This window comes from Alosa alosa, chromosome 6, assembly GCF_017589495.1.
Source record: "Alosa alosa isolate M-15738 ecotype Scorff River chromosome 6, AALO_Geno_1.1, whole genome shotgun sequence".
NCBI lineage: Eukaryota > Metazoa > Chordata > Actinopteri > Clupeiformes > Clupeidae > Alosa > Alosa alosa.
In genome coordinates this window covers 18,253,462-18,273,670 of record NC_063194.1, presented here as the reverse complement: position 1 = coordinate 18,273,670, position 20,209 = coordinate 18,253,462, and the positions used below count along the sequence as shown (strand labels likewise).

General features: G+C 41.6%; 1 protein-coding gene and 1 long non-coding RNA gene across 2 annotated transcripts in view; both read right to left on the bottom strand.

Moving 5' to 3' along the window:
• LOC125296766 overlaps positions 1–20,209 on the bottom strand; it is a 275,524-nt gene that overhangs the window by 239,975 nt on the left and 15,340 nt on the right. The gene's annotated exons all lie outside the window — the stretch shown is intronic.
• On the bottom strand, positions 5,311–6,794 carry LOC125296765 (noggin-1-like). Its single transcript, XM_048246844.1, has one exon. It carries the CDS (start codon positions 6,325–6,327, stop codon positions 5,659–5,661), a length of 669 nt encoding a protein of 222 aa, XP_048102801.1. The 5' UTR covers positions 6,328–6,794; the 3' UTR covers positions 5,311–5,658.

Genomic DNA, 20,209 nt, shown 5'->3' with positions numbered 1-20,209 from the left:
AAGCCTCAAATGTTCATATTTACATGCCATGCTGAAGAGTTAATTGCAGTGGATTCTTGGGCTGGGTGCAAAGTGGAGCCTGTTGTGCTTTATTTTGCATAACAAGCACGCCGTCTCCAACTACACCTCTTTCTCTTTCCCAAGGTAACTTGAAAGGAAGGGAATTTGAAATACAACTAAAAAATCTAATCTTTTAAAAAATAACAACAAATCATTTAAAAAATTCTACTCCAGAGTGGACATTTCACATTGATTAAGGATAAAGTCAAATTTGTTAACTGTGATAATGTGACAACCCACATTCTTTTTTTGAAAAGCTTACACACCCACTCAATTCTGACGGCAAATAAAAGATCTAAATAAAAGTAAACAACTTTCAGTATCTTGAAAATATCCATACATCAGTTTATATATGTCTAACTTAAAATAACTGTAAAATACAAATTCCATCTGGGTCAGACAAACCTATGACTTTCATGCTGTTAGCACCTTGCTTACTTACGTCTGAATGATGTGTTGTGTCTGATCTTTCTACGACTTAGCAGGTAGAGGTTTCATTGAAACTTGGCCTTCACATCCTTGTACATCAAAACCTCACTGACCTTGCATACCAGGTAAACAGGGTAGATAAAGACTCCTTATATCAAACCACAACATAATTCCCCACCCACACAACCATCAAACGCACATTTTCAGAAAATGTTCAAAAGTAACAGCAACCTGTCCGTGTCTCTCGTTTGAGCACCGTGACACAACCAGGGGTCTGGTACCAAGGACAGATATATCAAAAGGCCTTCAATTATCTGACATGTGGGAGAGGAGGGCATACAAGGCCTGAAACCAGGTATCTACATTTACATACAAATAAAGTATCTGAAGGAGTGGGTCAGCTTATTAAAATTATTTGATTTTCTGTACATACTATACTGAAAGCTCTGTTTTGCTCAACTCTGTGGAAAATATATGGCCAATACTTTTATTTGAGGTGCTTTAAAAGAAACAGTGGGCTATATTATAGATTCATGTTTGAAATGAAAATGCCTTGCTGCCTCTGCAGTAGCCATAGATAAGGATACAATGGAAGCACAGAGGACTGTGGAAGGCTGTCGTGTTCACCTGTCTGTGCAGTGTAAAGGATCATTTCTAAAACCTTTGACTACAGTTTCAGCTGGTCAGCTGTGATCCCGGCAGCCATTACAAGACCTCAATATTTCAGCATATTGACAGATGGGTGCAAGCAACGGTCTGCAATGTCTCTATTTCTTTACCTCTAGCTCTACCTCTAACAGACAGACCTGTACAGCAAAATCAAACTTCAAAGGTCACACACAGGTCTGTAAAGACTTCACCAACCAGCAATTTCCATTAGATGGTACAAATGTTTGATTTGGTGGTAAAGACAAATCAACATTTGGGGGGTCATGATTTTTTCCTTGTTACTTGCATGTTGAGTGTGGAAGGAATGGAGACACGTCTGAACCAATTGGGCACATTCAAGAACTCCAGCTTCAGGCAGAATAAAATATTTATAAGGTTTATAACAATGACATGTCATGAAGTTTCAATTTCAGCATAATGCATCCACACTCACGGAGCATTAAACAATACCATATGGATGACAAAAGAACATGACACAAATGCACCACTCAACCAATCCAGTCTTCTCTACACTAACCAAAAAAAAACCTTGTGCATGCCTTTTATCCTCAGAATGAGAATCATATGTTTCCAGTCCCCTGTTCCAACAACTCAATAGCCTCAAAGTACTATTCTAATGGAGTCGACAGCTTTAGGCAAAGATGTGATTTTGAAAAACAGCTCAAATCTGAAAAGGAGGAGTAAGACATTCACGTACGCTCTCCTTTAGCCAGGTTTAAGCGCCTCTGCCTGAAAGAGGCAACACCAGAATAATGATTTAAACTGTACTCTTTCTCTCAATGTACACTAACCCAGTTTTCAAGAAAGTAATTTTGGCTTGGTCAACTGATAAGGTCTATTAAATTTGTGAATAACCATTTGGTCATTCAAAGCATTTGCAAGACATTAACATGAAAGACTAAAATTATAGCAACAAGCACTCCACAATAACAATGTGACAATTTTGGTCGATGAAATCCATTGTATCTCAGTGTCTTTGATATCCCTGCAACGATCAGTGGATATGCATGAAAAAAAAAAACCTTGGCTTCAATCGAAATTCTTCATTATAGCAGACTAATAAGCAAGCTATGTGTATAAATCAAGGCAATAACATTCCTTTCATGTCCACCAGAAGAAGGTTATCATCTAGATCAACAAAGCTTTGAACTTTGTGGCAATGTAAAATACATTTGCAGAACTGCAGTGATCATTGCACATTGAACCCTGGATGGCAGGACTATAGGGCCACTCTCACTTCCTGACAAATCAATGAATAAATAAATAAACAAATACTATATTTTAGAAGATTCCAGCTAAATAAAAGTGAGCAACATTTCCTCATTATGTTAAACTCTGTTTAAGTTGATTGCAAATCATTCTAGCCATCATTACATTGACTAAGCCCTTTTCTAACAATTTCAATTTGCTGCTAAATTCACCAGACGAACCAGAAATATTTTTCTAATAAGCCATTCCACATTTCCCCTTCTCATTCCATCCTATTCAGTTAGCCTTTATGTTTTTACTGATCTGACTCCTTTTGTTATAGTTGGCATAATAGTCTAAAAAGGCTTCCTTTTGATCAGAGAAATTGCCTATGCCTTCAGGGCAATTTAATCAACCAAAAATATTATTCTGCTACAAAAAATGCCTAATGCACTCAAAGAGAGTTCACCATAATAAAAACAGCACTGCAGAGGGTGAATGGTCATCAATTTGGCGAGACGCACTCATGGCTAAACACATTCTACTGGAGGGAAGCCCCATACTGTTGGAGACTGGGATCTTTTTTCCTTCTCCCTCTCTTTCTCTCCCTCTCTCTTTTATAGAGAACACCATACAGGGAGCGAGAGGGAGCACTAAAACCCCGTTCTCAGGGGGTGACGGGCATTAGTGGCTCTGCATCACCAAGTCCACAGCTGGTATTAGCAGGCACCAGGCACTCTGTCAGCGCCTATTACTCCACACACAAATCATCTGACCAGCGTCAGCACTTTCCAACTGCTCTGAGACACCAAAGAGGAAAAGAAAAAGATATGATGGTGAGAATACAGGGGAGGGGGGGGGTGAAAACTATGAAACTAAAAAGTGGTGACAAGGAGATAAGAACGTATCCACATCAAAATAAAATTCCTGACATTTGGGAAAAGATTTGGTAGTGTAGTTTCACAAACTGGTAAAAAGGGAAAGGATACAAAATTGCAGCAATGATTCCCTTGCATGCAAATCATCCATCAATCAGGGCTAGAGATAAACAACACCATAGATTGGATGATTGTTTGTTCTTTACTAAAGCCAACATGCCCTCACTCAAATACCCTCTATGGGGAACACATAATCAAAGGATCTGGGAAAGATGCATTAATTGACAGCACTTAGATGCACAGACACTTAAAAACCTGATATCACAACCAAAGAAGGCACCATCTGGAAAAGCTGGACTGGCTCAAGTCAAGAACCAAGAGGACCTCTTGTGGAAAGAGTCATGATGGAACCACATCATTCATGTGCAATGTAGCAATAACTGCTGGTTATATGTATGCGTCTACATACTGTCTGTTAGATGGCTCTATTAATAACTGTTCACTTCAACACATATGAGATGGTGTTAAACACACACACACACACACAACACACACACATGCAAATATATGTGCGCACACACAGAGGCAAACAAAGGGACATACATGTATGACAGGCAGCCGTAAAAGAGATTTGAGGTTCAGGTGGAATGGTGAGTGTGAGTTATACCCCATCTACAGACTGGTTTACGAATCCCCACTCCTAACCAAAACAAAACAGGCCTCTGGTGCTGTTCAAGGGGGCCAGGCACATCTCATTGTCATTATCGGTGTGTGTGTGTGTTTGTGTGTGTATGAGGGAGGGGTGTGTGGTGGTGGCACATGAGAAAGCATGACCAGCATCTTGAAACCGCCCCAAAAATGTCTATATTCAACACACATGTGCTTCAAATAGATTTTATCAGCACTCTATTAACAGCCAATTCCTTGAATTTCACTGCAGCTCATTCAGAATGTGCTGTATCTCTTTATCAGCAGCAGCTCGCTGAAGTAAGTGTTCTTGCATCAAGCCCCTCAGTAGGGGACACCGCTCCTTTTATCAGTTAGATGGGCAAACTAGATTCTCACTGTGACAAGGAATAGCATGAACAGCCATAAATAACTTATCATCAGCATCTGTTTAGATATGGGTTAGTGTGATGCAGCAAACAGCCCTGCAATTTCCCTAGGCCTTTATGAGTGTGCTTATTCCAACAGCACTGTGCTCCAATCCCACCAGCAGACGGCCACCCTGCTGTGCCGCAAATGGGAACAGGGGTGTTGGAGATGAAAGACCCTCTCTGGGAACTGTCAGCAGCAGATCAATGAGCTCCACTTTATCAGCACTTACATTTGTACAGTTAGTGTTGTGGTGGTTGTGGTCGTAACGGTCTTACTGAGGGTCTAATGACGGTTTCACCTTCACTGATGGGGTCAGTGGATTGCACAAAAAAGAAGCCATGCATGGAAAATAAAGTTCAATACACTGACAACGTGGTGGAATGCCAGCTTATGGAGACAATAGACTGATATATCCCACTGGGCTTGACTATTTTGCAGTAAATAGTAACTTTATGAACATAAATCAAAGGAAGATATATGCATGACAAGATGCTAAAATATCATCAGCATCCATGCATCTTACATACTCCCATTAGTGGCTGACATTCAGCTCATGTTACTGATGGCAACCCTTGTTTGTGATAAAGGTACTGATTTACTCTTGTTTAACAGGACTTATTTTTCACCCCTTCCCCAACAGTTTTCGCTCCTGGTAACACCAGGGTTTTAACACTAAATGACCAATGAACAAATAGGCAATGACCCAAAGCCATGAATGTGAGGAATTGTCCGGACTACGTGATGCGTATAATACTATTAATCTACTGCAGATCGCTAGTTCTCAGAGATCTATGATATTGTGTCTTCAGTTCACATTTCAGCTAACAGGCATAGCCTGTTGTAAAAAAATAATGTCAAAATTGATGTGATTAGCAAGCATGGCCTTCAAGGCAAATGGAAATGGCAAAATGCACCAATATGTTCGTTTCAGTGGTTTTATTTTACAGACATTTTATTATATGAATATAAAGAATAAATAGCAGTTACTCTTAATTTACATGATAAATCATTGAAATGTACCATTTGAACGCAACTGTCCTACAAAACTTTTATAACCAATATTTAGTTTGAGGTCGATAGATCCACATCTTCCAAAGAATGGAAAACGGCTCTTTGACAGCAATGCGCCATTAGCTTCAATATAAATACAAAAGTTATAACCAATATTTTCCACAAATACAGTAGACTCTGGTTACACATAATACTGTCTTTTTACAAGAAGCTATATCATTACATGGCACCACATATACAAAAAATACATTCCTCCTACACTTGGTAGTGCATACAAAATTACAATGTAATTATAACTTATATCGGGCACAATTTTGTCGTACTTTCAGTTCGCGCAAGAACACTTGCATTCGGTGATAATTGGATACTGAACTGGTATCCACGCACATTTCAGTCCACCTTTCCGCTGAAGACATCTCCATCTCAATATTGTGATATGAGTAGATTTGGCGGGTTTGCAGACCATTCCCTCTGGGACAGAACAAGAGCGCTTACTGTAGCAACTTCCCACCCGTACATATCTGGGCCAAAATCGGTTCCCGAGGTCGTTCCATGTGTAAACAACTGGACAGTGAGAGTACGACCAAAGCCACAACTGCAGCCTCCGTCTCAGCTTTTTGCTGGGTTTGCGTTTCTTGCCAAACTGAATGTCAAAATCCATAGCCTTGATGTCCCTAGGCATGGCACCAGTGGGAGTGTGCTGGAGCTCCAAGTCATCCAGCTCATCATTCCCCGTGTATCTGTCCTGGGGTGGTGTGATGGACATGAAACGGCTGTCAAAATCCCCAAGTACACTTTTCAGTTCAGTTTCATTAAGGTCCCTTTCTTTAGGATCGAAGACGGGGTCTGGGTCCTCCTTTAGATCCACAAGTGGCAAACTGTCACTTGGGATGGGACGAAGGAGGTAGTAATGCTGACATACACCCTCTTCTATCCGCACACCAAAAGAGAACACCAACAAATACATTGCAACACAATAATGTGTTTGATCCATGTCTATTTGAGTCTTGGTCGTGATTCAAAAATCTGGGCTTATGAAGGATAAAGGTATTTTTCCTCCGTTTGGAATTGTTGCGATGTGCACGCTCTCCCCAAGATTCCGAAGTAAATCCACTTTTTGAGTCAGGCAGCTGCTTTCTCCATAGCAACCGGTGACTGGTAGTGAAGCTGAGCAGTAAGCCTATGTCTGACAGTCTGGCTAGTTCGTCCACAGCAGTACGTTAGGATTTTCGCCGAAGGAAAGGGGACAAACTCGAGCGCTTCACTTCTTTCAGAGAGTGACAGCATCAGCAACTTTCCCTGAGCTGAGCCTCCTCCAGCGCGCTCGTGGTCACTATCAGCTTCAGGGGGTTCCTTCGCGAATTTAAGCACCTCACGCGAAGAATCTGCATGTTTCTCCCCTTTTCTTTTGGTTGACAAGATGAGGGTAACTCGCCTCGTCTGATATATCCTCACGGGCTGTGATGTAATACATAAACCCATTAAGAGAGTGGGCTTGCTGAAGGAGATCCCCGACACCTCCTTCGTCGGAAAGGCGGGGTTGGGGTGGGGTAGAGGGAGAGGGAATTGGTGGGAGGTGAACGGTCTCTTGGCCGCCATCTGTCGGTAGCCTACATAACATTGCGTCTCCAAACATTCCTCTACTACTGCATAGCCTACTATACAAGAGCCAATAGCTGCACTGGAGTTGTTTTAATTGCAACACCACTGAACAACACGCTATTTGTGCGTTCATTCTAAGCGCGGTTATTTTTTAAATGCATTTACCACTGTATTGTAGAGGGTTCATCAAATGTGTTCTAAGCTTTCCATAGAATACATGTGGCATAATAGCTGGTATAGACTCCTGGTGTACTAAGACGTTGCAATGGAAAGCATAATTTGTTCACCTCCCCACTGTCAACTGCTGTGGTGGGGATCATTCTCTAGGCGTAATTTAATGGAAGAACTTGCCAGAGGCAACATCAGCCATAAACTGCTCACTCAGATAAATGCATCTCTGTTTCTGTTTGAATGAGTTAATTCACACTCCACACTCCCTGTTCAACTCATTTAGTTTATGATCAGGTGATGGTGAAAAGTCTGGACATTTTTAAATATGTGCATATAGCATATATGTATGTATGTATATATATACACATTCTAGACATATTTATATCTTCAATGTGCATTTGTATCAGGCATTAGCACTAATAAAATGTAGTGTATATTTTAGCACTGATAAAAAAAATAAATAAAAAAAAACAGTAACAGATTTTGCACAATGTCTTGTCCTGGAAAGGCACAAAGGCATTTCTCCTTTGCTTAAGGATATAAGCTCAAAATGAGGAAACAATAAGCAAGTAATTCCATCCTTTCTCTTTATTTTTCATTTAATGAAATATTCCAGATCATTCACTTGGAAGGGACCTTACACACAAGTCAAGGTGCAGGCAACCTAAAACAACATACAATGTGTGTGTGTGTGTGTGTGTGTGTGTGTGTGTGTGTGTGTGAGAGAGAATGTGAGTGAGTGAGAGAAAAGGAGAAAAAAGAGAAAAGGCAAAATCATGTGTGTGTGTGTGTGCTTGAAGACATTTGTCTCCACTTTTTCATCTCCACAATTCACCTGAACTTCCAACATCTCATATAAGCTGTCTGCCAGAATTCAGATAATAGTCAGACTAATGGTCTACTCTAGACCCCAGTCTAGTCATTCTCAGATATCCATCAGTTGGCAACCCAAGAGAACAGTCTAGCCACAATGTTGCTTTAAGTAGCCCAGATAAATATCAGTCATGATGGAAATGGTCTGAGGTGCCCCATAAATGCCTGTGTCTCTAAAGGCCTTCGATTCCCACTCGGCACACTTCCGATGCCGGCCTCTTCACACTCTTTATCTCTGTCATTACCATGTTCACACTCTGCACTAATTGAGTCCATATTGCTAAGCCGAGCAAACACAGGCATGAAAATGGGCTGTTATTCAGTTTATTCTGGCACTTGGGTTAGGTGTTTTATTTGGTGTGGTTAAGTCAATGGTCCTTTCTCCCTTACACACATATTCTCTTATGGTCAAGTGAAATACTGCCAAGCTGCATATCTGAAAGGTGGTCCCGTTAGGGATGGCACACTTGTACATCAATCAAAGGCGGCAAGCAATTTTACAGCTCATAAGTCTGGAGGTTATATTTTACAGCATCAATTAACAGCCCTGTTTAGTTTCAACCTGCTAATGTTTCCTTTCTGTGGTAACTATGGTGGATACTTTTAATAGATCCCTATCAATCTATGTGCTAGATGGCCCTAGACTCCATTGTTGACTCGTAATGCGTTTCATGGACAAAACTGGAGTGTCAAAACAAACTTGTTAAACTGTGACTTTACAAGCGAGAAGCAAGATTTCATGTTCTAGGTGTTGTTGCAGGCAACTGCAATTCAACATGCCAGTCTCTCACACAACTTTTACTCCCCAACCTACAACAACCACCATCCTGAATAATTACAATGGAAAACTGTGCAAACAGTAAAACGTGTGAAATGCTCTTGCAGTCTTAACTGAGGTAATTTAGCCACACTCAAAATGTTGATTCTGTTTTAAGGACTCTATTTGTGTAATAACAGATGTGAACTATTGGACAACAAAAACACTAACTTAAGAGTTAGTTACCATTTAAGGTCTTCATTTAATAAGGTTCATTGTTAAGCATCATGCGAAATGGCACTGGACTGCAGAGACTCTGATCAGAGTACAGTACTTGCCAGAGTACTGATCAAAGATTGTGATAGTGAATTTGGATTCAATACACATGCTCCAAACAAGACGTTTTGACAGACAAATTATGTATACACCCCACCACCACCTAGAAAAAACTATCGAATACACACACTCACATGAAGTGCAAGAGCCTGTGGTGCATACAAACAAAACAAAATGGGGCACAAAGAGTGTGAAAATAGTTTAAATGATTACAAATACCTTCACGACTGATGCTGTTAAAATGTAAGTTTGGTATTTTTCAACCTAGGGTGTATTTTTGGACAAGTTAGAATTTCATTTGAGACGAAAACAACGTCATTCTACACAGTCTTGAATAAGAAAAGAGGCTTGGAGGCGATGTCGCCTTGTTAAAGTAAATTGCTCCTTTAAGCCACTGATTTCGTTGATTACTGAATGCACCCAATGACAGTTTGCATTGCATTCAGTAATATATTTGAGCAGACTTACTCGCAAGATAACGGCGACCAGAAAAGGAGTAAGGTGACTGCACAAACAGCTCGTTACCCTTTCTTCTCACTTACCAAATAAAAAATACTATGGGCCCTATTTTGACGATCAGAAATGCAGTGCATAGCGCATCACGACGCAAAGTTTATTCCTCTTACACTCAAATTTTTGCCATGCACTTCTCTTTTATTAAACAACGCGCCGAGGAGTGTGGCAATTAACGACCTACAGTGTGGTCTGGTGCATTATCTAAAAATCGCTATCTTACACCATCTAAAAGCATTACGCACTGACCACGAAAACCCTGGTCTATAGCGAAAGTCACGAGATGTAAGCAGCAACTCCTCTGCAGGATAAATGACCTTAGTTTTTTTATTCAGTCATTCGAACATTATTGGGGTAAGTGTTGCTTTTTTCAGGCTATGTTTTCTATGGTAACCCATTGTCAGTCAATAGTGAAAGTAATTAACTGTGTATAACTGTTTTGCCGTTGGCTGAGTTCAAATAATAGACGAGTGCAGATGCGTGTAGGCTAAAAATAGGTTTTAGTAAAGCATGGTTTAGAGGAATACCTGTTCCATACGGTCTTGTGTGCAAGCAGATTCCTTCAAATGCGCCACTGACTATAAAAAAACCCTGCTGCTTACTGTTTGGGAATGACAGATGTCATTTTCATTGGTTTAAAGGATGTCAAACAATAATACGGAGAATAGCAATAATAAACAACAATCAATCAATATCAATTCAATAAATAGCTTAATAAAATAAGCAATGAAAATGAGGGGAAAAGCAATAATAAACAATAATGTCCATTCAATCAATAATATAAAAAACAATGACATGGTGCAACTATATTAAGGAGAATATCAATAATAAATAATAATGTCAAATTAATTAACAGCCTAATGAAAATAACAATATTATACTAACCATAACGCATAAGAAGCGCTTAAAGAACTAAGTGCATGTTGAACAGGAATGTCTTTAAACGACCCAAAACAACCCTTCTCTTAAACGACCCAAAACTACCACAAGAACGGAGAGCACTGGGCAACTCATTCCACCAGCATGGAACCACTGAGGAAAAGAGTCTTGAATTAGACCTAGTGTTTATGACTGGTCGACATAACAGACGCTCATCAGAAGACCGCAGTGGGCGGTTGGGGATGTATGCCTTGATTATTGAATTAAAATAACTAGGAGCAGATTCAGTCAGTGTCCTATAGGCCAAAGTGAGAGATTTAAATTTAATTCTGGCTACTATAGGGAGCCAATGGAGAGTAACTAGGAGAGGAGTTACATGTGTCCTCTTTGGCTGATTGAAGACCAGGGGTGCTCCAGCATTCTGAATCAACTGTAATGATCTTATTACACAAGCGGGTAAACCAGCTAATAGTGAATTACAATAGTCCAGCTTGGAGATGACCATGGTTTGAACAAGAAGTTGTGTGGAATCTTGTGTCAGATAAGGTCTGATCTTCCTAATGTTGTAAAGCATAAACCGACATGATTTTGCAATAGAAGCTACATGTCCAGAGAAGTCGGTCATCAATTGCAACGCCCAAGTTACGTGCCGATCTAGCTGGGTTCAGTGAAGTTGAGTCAAACTGGATGTTAATCTGTTGGGGAATAGCTGTTTTAGCTGGAAACACCAAAAACTCTAGTGCTAGCTAGTGTCATCAGGTGGGAAAGACGGGTAAAGTTGAGTGTCGTCTGCATAACAGTGATAGTCAAATCCATGGAAGCGAATGGTCTCACCTTAGGAAGTGGTGTAAATAGAGAAAAGCAAGGGTCCTAATATTGATCCCTGAGGCACACCTGTGGTGAGGTCATGAGACTTAGATACCTTTCCCTGCCATGACACGTTGAAAGAATGCACTTTAAGGTAAGATTCAAACCAGTGAAGAGCTTTTCCAGAAATTCCCAGTTCAGAAAGTATAGAAAGGAGAATGTCATGGTTAACAGTGTCAAAGGCTGCAGATAAATCTAGTAGAATTAATACTGATGACTGAGCAGAGGACTCTCAATGCTTCAGTCACAGACAGAAGAGCAGTTACAGTAGAATGACCACTCTTGAAACCAGATTGCTTAGGGTCTAGTAGATTATTCTGATGAAGAAAGTCACATACTTGCTTGAAGACCTTTCTTTCTCCAAAACCTTCGACAAGAAAGGAAGAAGGGAGACAGGTCTGTAGTTCTTCACCTCAGTTGGATTAAGTGTACTTTTCTTTAGCAGAGGTGTAACCCTAGCCTGTTTAAAAGAATAAGGAACTATTCCAGAACTGAGTGAAGCATTAAATACATGTGTGACTGCTGGTAGAACAGCGGGTGCGATAGACTGTAGAAGAGTGGACAGGACAGGATCCAATGGGCATGTTGTTGGACGACTTCGCTGAAGCAATTGAGAGACTGCTTCCTCATCAAGAGGAGAAAAAGAGTCCAATGATGCTGTCATACTAACACAAGGCAAAGGATGATAGCAAAGACTGGTAGTTACTAAGATCATTTCCATCTCTGGATTTATGCCATTTCCTCTCAGAAACATAAGAACCTTTTTGCTCCAAGTGTCCAACGTTTGATAACAAAACCACCCCGAATGTGCATGCATTTAAGATCAGCAAAAAAGGGCCCTATGGTTTGTCTGAAGGGACCCTCTCCATAGTAGGATAGACATGTAATGATATTTTGTGCCTAGTAAGTGGCTTACAAGAGCGATATACTTTACGCTATAATGTCCCCAAGCCTCAGTTAGGTCTATTTCACTGTAAATGCATTTTCTAGTCTTACTCAAAACTGCACCGCTTGACATCATATTCATCCCAATTGAAAATGTATACTCGCCATCCAAAAAGAGATCCTAGATTAAAAAGTACCAAGTGTATTTACCATTAAGTCCATTAACCATTAAGTCAAGACCTGGTTGAAATATAGCAAACGTTGAGCATTGCCAAGCTTGCCTGGAGAGTGGGAAGGGTTGGGGGAAAGGGGTGGCAGCCCTGACTCCACCTGTAACACAGGGCACTGTGTCTGCCCACCCATTCCCCAACTGTCAGACTCTCAACCTATTCGCACGTCATAAATCAACGATAGACTGTCAACTGACTTGCCGTCTTCTGCTTAGCCGACATTTATATTTTTGTGCTACTAACTGTATTATTTTTTTTACGAGTCACATTTTTTACATTATTTTTTGGGGCGGTGAGCATAATTTCTGTTTTTTCAAATGTTTTGCACTTGCTTTTCACTGCAGTTTGAAATGCTTTGACAGGTTGTTTGTTGAGTAGCCTATTTTGAAAAACTGTTATTTTGGTTTCTCTGTGGGAGGTAGTGTTCTGGGCATGGGAAAAAAATACCTGCTGCATATTTTTTCCCATTTTTTCAAACAAATAAGGTCTTTTACACAGAAATTGCTAGTACAGTATAGTTTGTGTGAGGCTGGCATGGCTGCCTCTGACATCACCGGTGTTGACTCCAAAACAGATGAGTGATGAACACTGCTCTTTTTTCACGTCTCTCTCCGCTGAACCTCTGGGACTCTTTCTCTCCATCCCCTCTTTCACTCTGATCCTCATCCTTTTCCTGCTCTCTCTCCCTCTCATACCTGCAGCCTCACTCACTCTCTCTCTCTCACTATCCCAGTTACACAACTCTCTCTCTCCCCCCCAGTCACACAACTCTCTCTCTCTCTCTCAGTCACACACATCTTTCTCTCTCTCTCTCTCTCTCTCTCTCTCTCTCAAGCGGAGGCCACTTGGTAATGAAACTACTGTTTCTGTGTGTCCCCAGGAGCTTGTCAGCTCGGCACACAGCAGACCTCTGTCACCTGCAGTCACCAGGAGTCGGCTGGCAGGCATGGAGCCAGCGCTGCTGGCCAGCGAGCAGAGCCGCCCCTCCAGCCAAGACCAGTGAGTTACTGATTTACACCGCACCGTGTTAATGTGCTTTGCTCCAGCAGGAGACGGCTAATAGAAATAATTTATTAATCAACACATAGGTTTTATGCAGGGCACAAACACTCTGTGTCTTGTGACTGGTCGAATGGCTGTGCTTTAAAAATTCATGTTGGGATGCGTTGATATCGTCTACCAAATGCCATGAGTACTGAAAGGGTCTTTGAAATGGAATGTTTACTTAAAGTGATATTGAGGTGACTGACAAGCACATGAACAAACACACACACACACACACACACATAGTATATTAAATACCACAGGAATTTCAGGGAGGCAGACTAGCCAACCATGTTTTCATTTAAGGCAAGCTAAATAAGGTGATATTATAACAGCTCATAAGATATCAATCATACTCTCTAAAATTAAATATGGTGGATTTGTGTCACCATTTTGTTCACAAAATATTACACATCAACAAGAAGAAAGCCACAAATACATGGATGGAATTTCAAAACAAAATAGGCTTTAAGTAAACAGTTAAAAGGTTCACAAATTGGCTTAACCTGGCTTTTAGTTAAGTTTATCCACACAAACACAAATGGTACTAAATGAGAAACATTTCTCTTCCACCACTGCTCAGGTTTATAAAGCCTGCCAAGGTTCTAACCTCTGACAAGTATGTATACATCTGACGTGACAAATCTGGTGTTGGACTCAGGTCCAGGATTTGACAAGCACAGTGCCTCTGTACCATAGCACCTTGTCAAATATAAATTAGTTAGAGTAGACAAGAGACATGTTATGTCACTTTGGGAGTTTAACAGCACACTAAAAGTTCCTATGATCGATTTGAAAAGTAAACTAGTCTAAACAGGGGGAAAAAGATTGAGGTGTCAGGCCAAGGCCGTAATCGTAATACCCTACCCCCACACACAAACAGACACAATATTCAACTATGCTCAAAATGCAGCTTTTTTACTGATAATATTTATAATATATTCACTCTTGTGCATTCATGAGTAGACTAAAGAGAGAGAGATAGCACATGATGATGCCAATTGGGCAGGGATAGAAGGTTGCAAGGAGCAAGGAGGAAAGGAACAAGGAGGAAATAAGGACATATCCTGTTAAAAGTGTCATAGCTTAGTCTAGGGTGTAGTTATTTTGGTTTCAATACTGTTTACAGGGATCACACTGAACCATGGCAATGTGGCCACACATAGGCCAAAAGGGCAAAATTAAAAAAAAAAAAGCAGAGCAAACCAAGCAGACCAAGTAAAAAAAAAAATACAATTAGCTAAACTTTGGCCACCATATCTGGACTTATTTTCCTGTGCAAAATGCATACATTTGTGTTCATATCATCATAGTTATGGTTGTAATTTATTCATCCCTAATCAATGCCATTAGACAGAATAACATGAAACAGGGAAGATCAGGATGTAACACTATAAGACACTATTTTAAAAATAAATAAAATAATATTCATAAAAGATTCATTTAATGGTGCAGTCAGCGGTCATATGCAATTACAAGCCGATAAAATGTTTTGTCACAATCAGCAAACATCTCCTCAAAATCCGCTAGCTGGCCATCCCGTAGAGTATATATAAAAAAACCTGTCTCTGTAGGCAGTGCAGGCTCCGAAAACTGGCTCCGAAAGCAGCCTGTCCCCCAAACAAAAACAAAACAACTCTGTGGAGTTTCTCTGAGAATACTGAAGGGAGGGGTGAGCGACCTCTCTGGTGTCTTTTGTTGTTTTGGACAAAAGCGTCTGCTAAGAAATTTAAATATAAGCATAAGCATAAACAAACACAAATGCACTTTTAATGACAGAGGACCCTTTAGGACCCTTTAGTTAAACTGTAGGTATTCTAATGGTTTCCTCAGAATAATTGTATGGCTTTAAAGGTAACAGGCAGGTTACACCAGGCACGTAACTGAAGTGTTCCATTCGCAGAGTGTAAAAGCCGTTTTAGAGGACTGGTCTATTTTTTTTTTTTTTTTAAATGTATGCACTGCTATCACATCTGGTATAGCCAGTTCCAGAGCCGTATAAAGATAGAGTTGTATCTTTATACGGCTCTGGTCAGTTCTATTGATTATATTGGAAGCTAATAGTTACAGCATATGCTCCACGAACTGAACGCTTCAGTTATGGGCCTGGTGTAGGCTACCTGTAAAAGTCAAAAACCTGCATTACAAACTGCTGCTATCTCTATGGATAAACTAAATAACCACTACCTAGTAGCACCTAATCAATACAAATATTCAATATTAAACTTCATACAGTTGTCAGTGTTACATAAACTCTCTGCATAGCTTCCCACAAAGGTTTGGAAAATGGCACTTTCTCCTAGCCTGAGGAGAGAAGTGGTCATGGAATGAGACAGACTAGAGAGGGACAGAAGAGAAGGAGGGAGGGGGAGAGAGAAAGAAAGAGAGAGAGAGAGAGAGCGTGAATGAGCAAGAGGGGAGCAGAGGAGGGGAGCACTGGCCAGTAGCCGTGGCACTGGAAAGGGTTAAATGGGAGACAGTAAAGTGAATCCAGATGTGCTGTTATTATTAATATCTCGCGCTGATGAATGGGAAGGTAAAATTACAGGCGCCAGCCTGGGAGGCCCAGCGTGCTGGCCCTGCCACCCAGGCGCGTCCCTGCCTCCGTTTACCTCCACGCTCCCAGCGCTGGTGAGGGGGCTCCACTGGGATCTGCTGCAGCAGACCACACTCCAGACACGCACACAAACCCCCACACACACAAATATCAGAGCATACAAATATACATGCTCAAGCATACATACACATGTAATATACACACAGTCATGAATAGTAGACCAACACACACACAAATGTACATGACTAAAACACCGTCTGCCCCTCTCTCTTCAGGCACGTACACAAACCCACACCCATACACACCTACACCCACACACACACACACACACACACACACACACACAGCCCGAGGTCTCCCAGAGCAGGCGAGAGGCCTGACACGAGGGCACCACTAGCCTTTGTGTAATTACCACTTTCCACTTCTCTAGAAGTTTATGAGAGAAGCTCTTAGAGGTATGTGTGATCCAAAAATTTGGCCCTAAACCTTTTTGATGAGTGCTTGTTAGAGAAAGTGCTTCAATATGCTTAGGCCTTCGTCTTCCCGAAGTAAAGTATCATGTCTAAGGAAAGGTTTTCAAAAATGTTGTTTTGATGACCATCTTTTGAGTATTAAATACAAGTCAAATGTGTCTGTTCCACGTTCCTAAAAATCAATGCTTTTATAGACAAGTAATGATTCCACAACAATACAAGAATGAGCATGGCAACAACAACGTATAGTATAAATAAAATGAAAGGTCACAATTTGAGAAATCCAGGAAAACATTCAATTAAGTTCAGACCATTACTAAGCCATGAATATACTGTAAGAGCTAGAAATCATAAGAATAGAATTTACAGAGTTTACATGGAACAGGTACAATTCTCTTGGCGTTTTTCAAAATCTGACTGAAAGACATAGTATTTCATTGGAGTACCCAGAATTAAAAGACTTAGGAGTACTATCAGTCACCATTAAGACCAAATTCACAACATCAAAACAAAAGTACCTTTTTACAGAGAATTAGGCCCAACAGTCAATTAAGTAATTAAAAAAAAAAAAACACCCATCTGAGAAATATCAGTGATGAAGGGTCTTTTCTAACCCCTTGGAAACTATGACCACAGAACCTCTTCAGTTAGTAAGAAATGAGCTCTGCCTGTCAGTGTTTCTTACTATAGAAGGGGCAACTGGATTCCCTCACCTCGTCAAGCAATATTTCATTACCAAGTAATTAAAGCGAGCATTTTGTTGGCAAGGAGGGCCTTCTCTCGCAACCACCAGCAAGCAGCATAAACGACTTCTTTGAGCCCAGTTCTCCCGTAGCCTGTCTGCTCCACTCTCCCCTGAGATGAGAGGGGTAAGGGGCTCCTGCCACCTCGGCAGGCAGACATCGCACACAGCAAGTGCCAAGGCCGAATCACATGGCATGTGCATAGGGTGAGGGTGTGGGTGTGTGGGGTGAAGAGTGGAGACTGGAGGACTTGAGCTCACGCTCTCTCTCCCTCTCTCTCTCTCTCTCTCACACACACACACACACACACACACACACACACATCACCATAAAAAGCAACACAGGATGGGACAGTTTATGGCAAGATCACAGAGCTATTTAATCAAATCCCATAATGTCTGCGCCTGCCTGCCTATACTGCCACTGCTGCTGCTGCTTGCCGTAGGGCTGGAGCTGGGAGAGGGGCACCACAGACCCACTGCTGCCACTGCTGCTGCTGCTTGCCGTAGGGCTGGAGCTGGGAGAGGGGCACCACAGACCCACTGCTGCCACTGCTGCTGCTGCTTGCCGTAGGGCTGGAGCTGGGAGAGGGGCACCACAGACCCACTGCTGCCACTGCTGCTGTGTCCCTGCCCTCATTTATGGGAGAAAGACAGCAGTAGGAGAGCGCACAGAGGGGATAATTTAGGGTCTGGGGAAGGAAAGTTGGAGGACTGGTGCTGGATGCCTATCCTAGAAAGACAGAGACAAGAGAGAGAAGAGGAAGAGGAGAGGAGGAGGAGGAGGAGGAGAAGGGAAAATATGGAGAAAGGGGTAGGGGTTGGGGTGAGAAACGAGCATAAATCCAACGGGGGAGATGGAGCCTGGCTGGCCGCGGGGGCTGTTGTTTTAACCGTCGCACGGCTGGAAGGGGAGTCCCTCTCAGGTTGCTTCTGTCCACCAAATCCCACCCCATCTCCCCTACACTCACACACAGACACACACACCACCCACCCCCCAACTCCTGTGGGAGATCATGGCGAGCCTCCCTGTCGCTGTCTACCCCCCCGCACCCCGCATGGGGCCCCCATCTCTCCACATGACAGCTCAGAAGAATGCCTCGTGCTGTCTTGCTCACCCCCGTTGTGCATTTTCAGCACAGGGATACCAGACAAATTACGCTTAATGACCGGCGGTGTTTGCACCGAGGAATGGCTGCTTTGTTGCCACTGCCAAGAGTGCTAAATGCAAACGTCAGGGAACACAGAGGCGCATACACCCACACACAACACATACACACACGCGTGCACACACACACACACACACACACACACACACGCCATTACCCCTAGGTAGTGGCTGCCCCCATGGTGCTGTTGAGCACATTGAACACAGAGGAGAGACAGAGCAGACCTGTTTTTGGCATTTACTGCAGCAGAGCACACAGCCTGCATGGGACTCGTCCCTCGTCCCGCAGTCTGCATAAGAAGCCGTGTTAATCTACTCGGACTTTTGCTACCACATGGAGATCAACTAGAGGATAAGACTCTAAATACCCAAGAGGTCTGGTTGAGTGCCACAGCAACCCATCTGAGTGATATATCCCGACAACTCCCTGCTCAAATATTATGAATAGGCTTCCTGTTTTCCATTCACATGATTGACAATGATGTAAACAAACAATAAGTGGCTTTATTTGGCTATTTAAAAGATTAATTATGTAAGGAGTCAGGATAGTTAATTTCAATTGAAGAGCATAGGCATAAGTATCTTTCACCAGGTCTATGAAAGGGCTTAAGTAGTTTATGCAGTGTCACACAAGAGTCTGGGTAAACAGGAGACTTCTAAGAAAGCTGGAGTCATTCTGACTACTCCCATAGGAGACATTTTAACTAGTGGACGTCTAATGGCAGGTTGGAATGTAATGCAATATCAGCACCCTCTAAGTCTTAAGACATGCCCTGTGAAGCTCTGCATACTTTGTGTTTTTGCCCCTATTTTATCTGCTAGATACCATCCCAGACAGGGATGTAGTGCTAAAATAAGAGGTGTGTAAACTATGAATTCTGTGATCACGGTGAGGTGGACTGCGCCATGGGGTATCAGATTTTTAAAAAAGGCATTCAGAACATGATTGATGATGGAGGTTATTGTCCAATATTTATGGACCCTTTCAAGAGAGTTCCATTATCAGCATCATAGTTGGCCCCACAAGACTTCCTTCAAAGATCCTTGATTACTAGCAAGATAGAGCAACGTAATTCGTTATACTATGGGAGCAAAACGGGACAGTTCCGGTCTGCATAAGTGGGAGTGTCACCCTACGTCACTAAATAAACTTTCTCTCTTAATAAGCAATAACAACAGATAAACATAATTGTGTTATTGTCCATAATCATGTATGATACCAATGAATCATTCTTAAGGACATGATATGAATAATTTAATTAGTCATGTGAACCGAGCTAGCTAGCTAGCTAACGCTAGCTTAAAATGCTTTACAAGTGGATGGTAGTAGCTATGGCAATACAGCTATGCGCTAACAAGTGACTAGTAGTTGAAGGACTTCGCTTAAACTTAATATACTGTTGCAAATTCGCTTGAGTATAAACTATCCACTTTAACTAATGTCAGTAGTGTTATTCAACTAGTTGTCATTTCAAAGAAATTACACTTCTCCGTTTAAAATGTTACCTTAGCTAAGAGGCTAGCTAGCATGATAACAACCGGACAGTAACTGGCAGCAGCATGGTCTAATATTAAGTTATTTTATTACAAATCCGAACACTAAAAAATTACACTATTAGGCTTGAAATGATCCCAAACACTTACAGATTATGACACAATTTTCCAAAAAACCCTCAACAAATCCAGAAAGACAAAATGACAAATTTATTGGTAAAAGTCCACAAGTCTCCATTGACATTAGTGCAGCAAGGGCTTACTCTGGTCTGCATAAAGGGGGAT

Coding starts and splice junctions, on each gene's coding strand:
- LOC125296765 (XM_048246844.1), bottom strand. CDS start 6,327: ATGGATCAAACACATTATTGTGTTGCAATGTATTTGTTGGTGTTCTCT.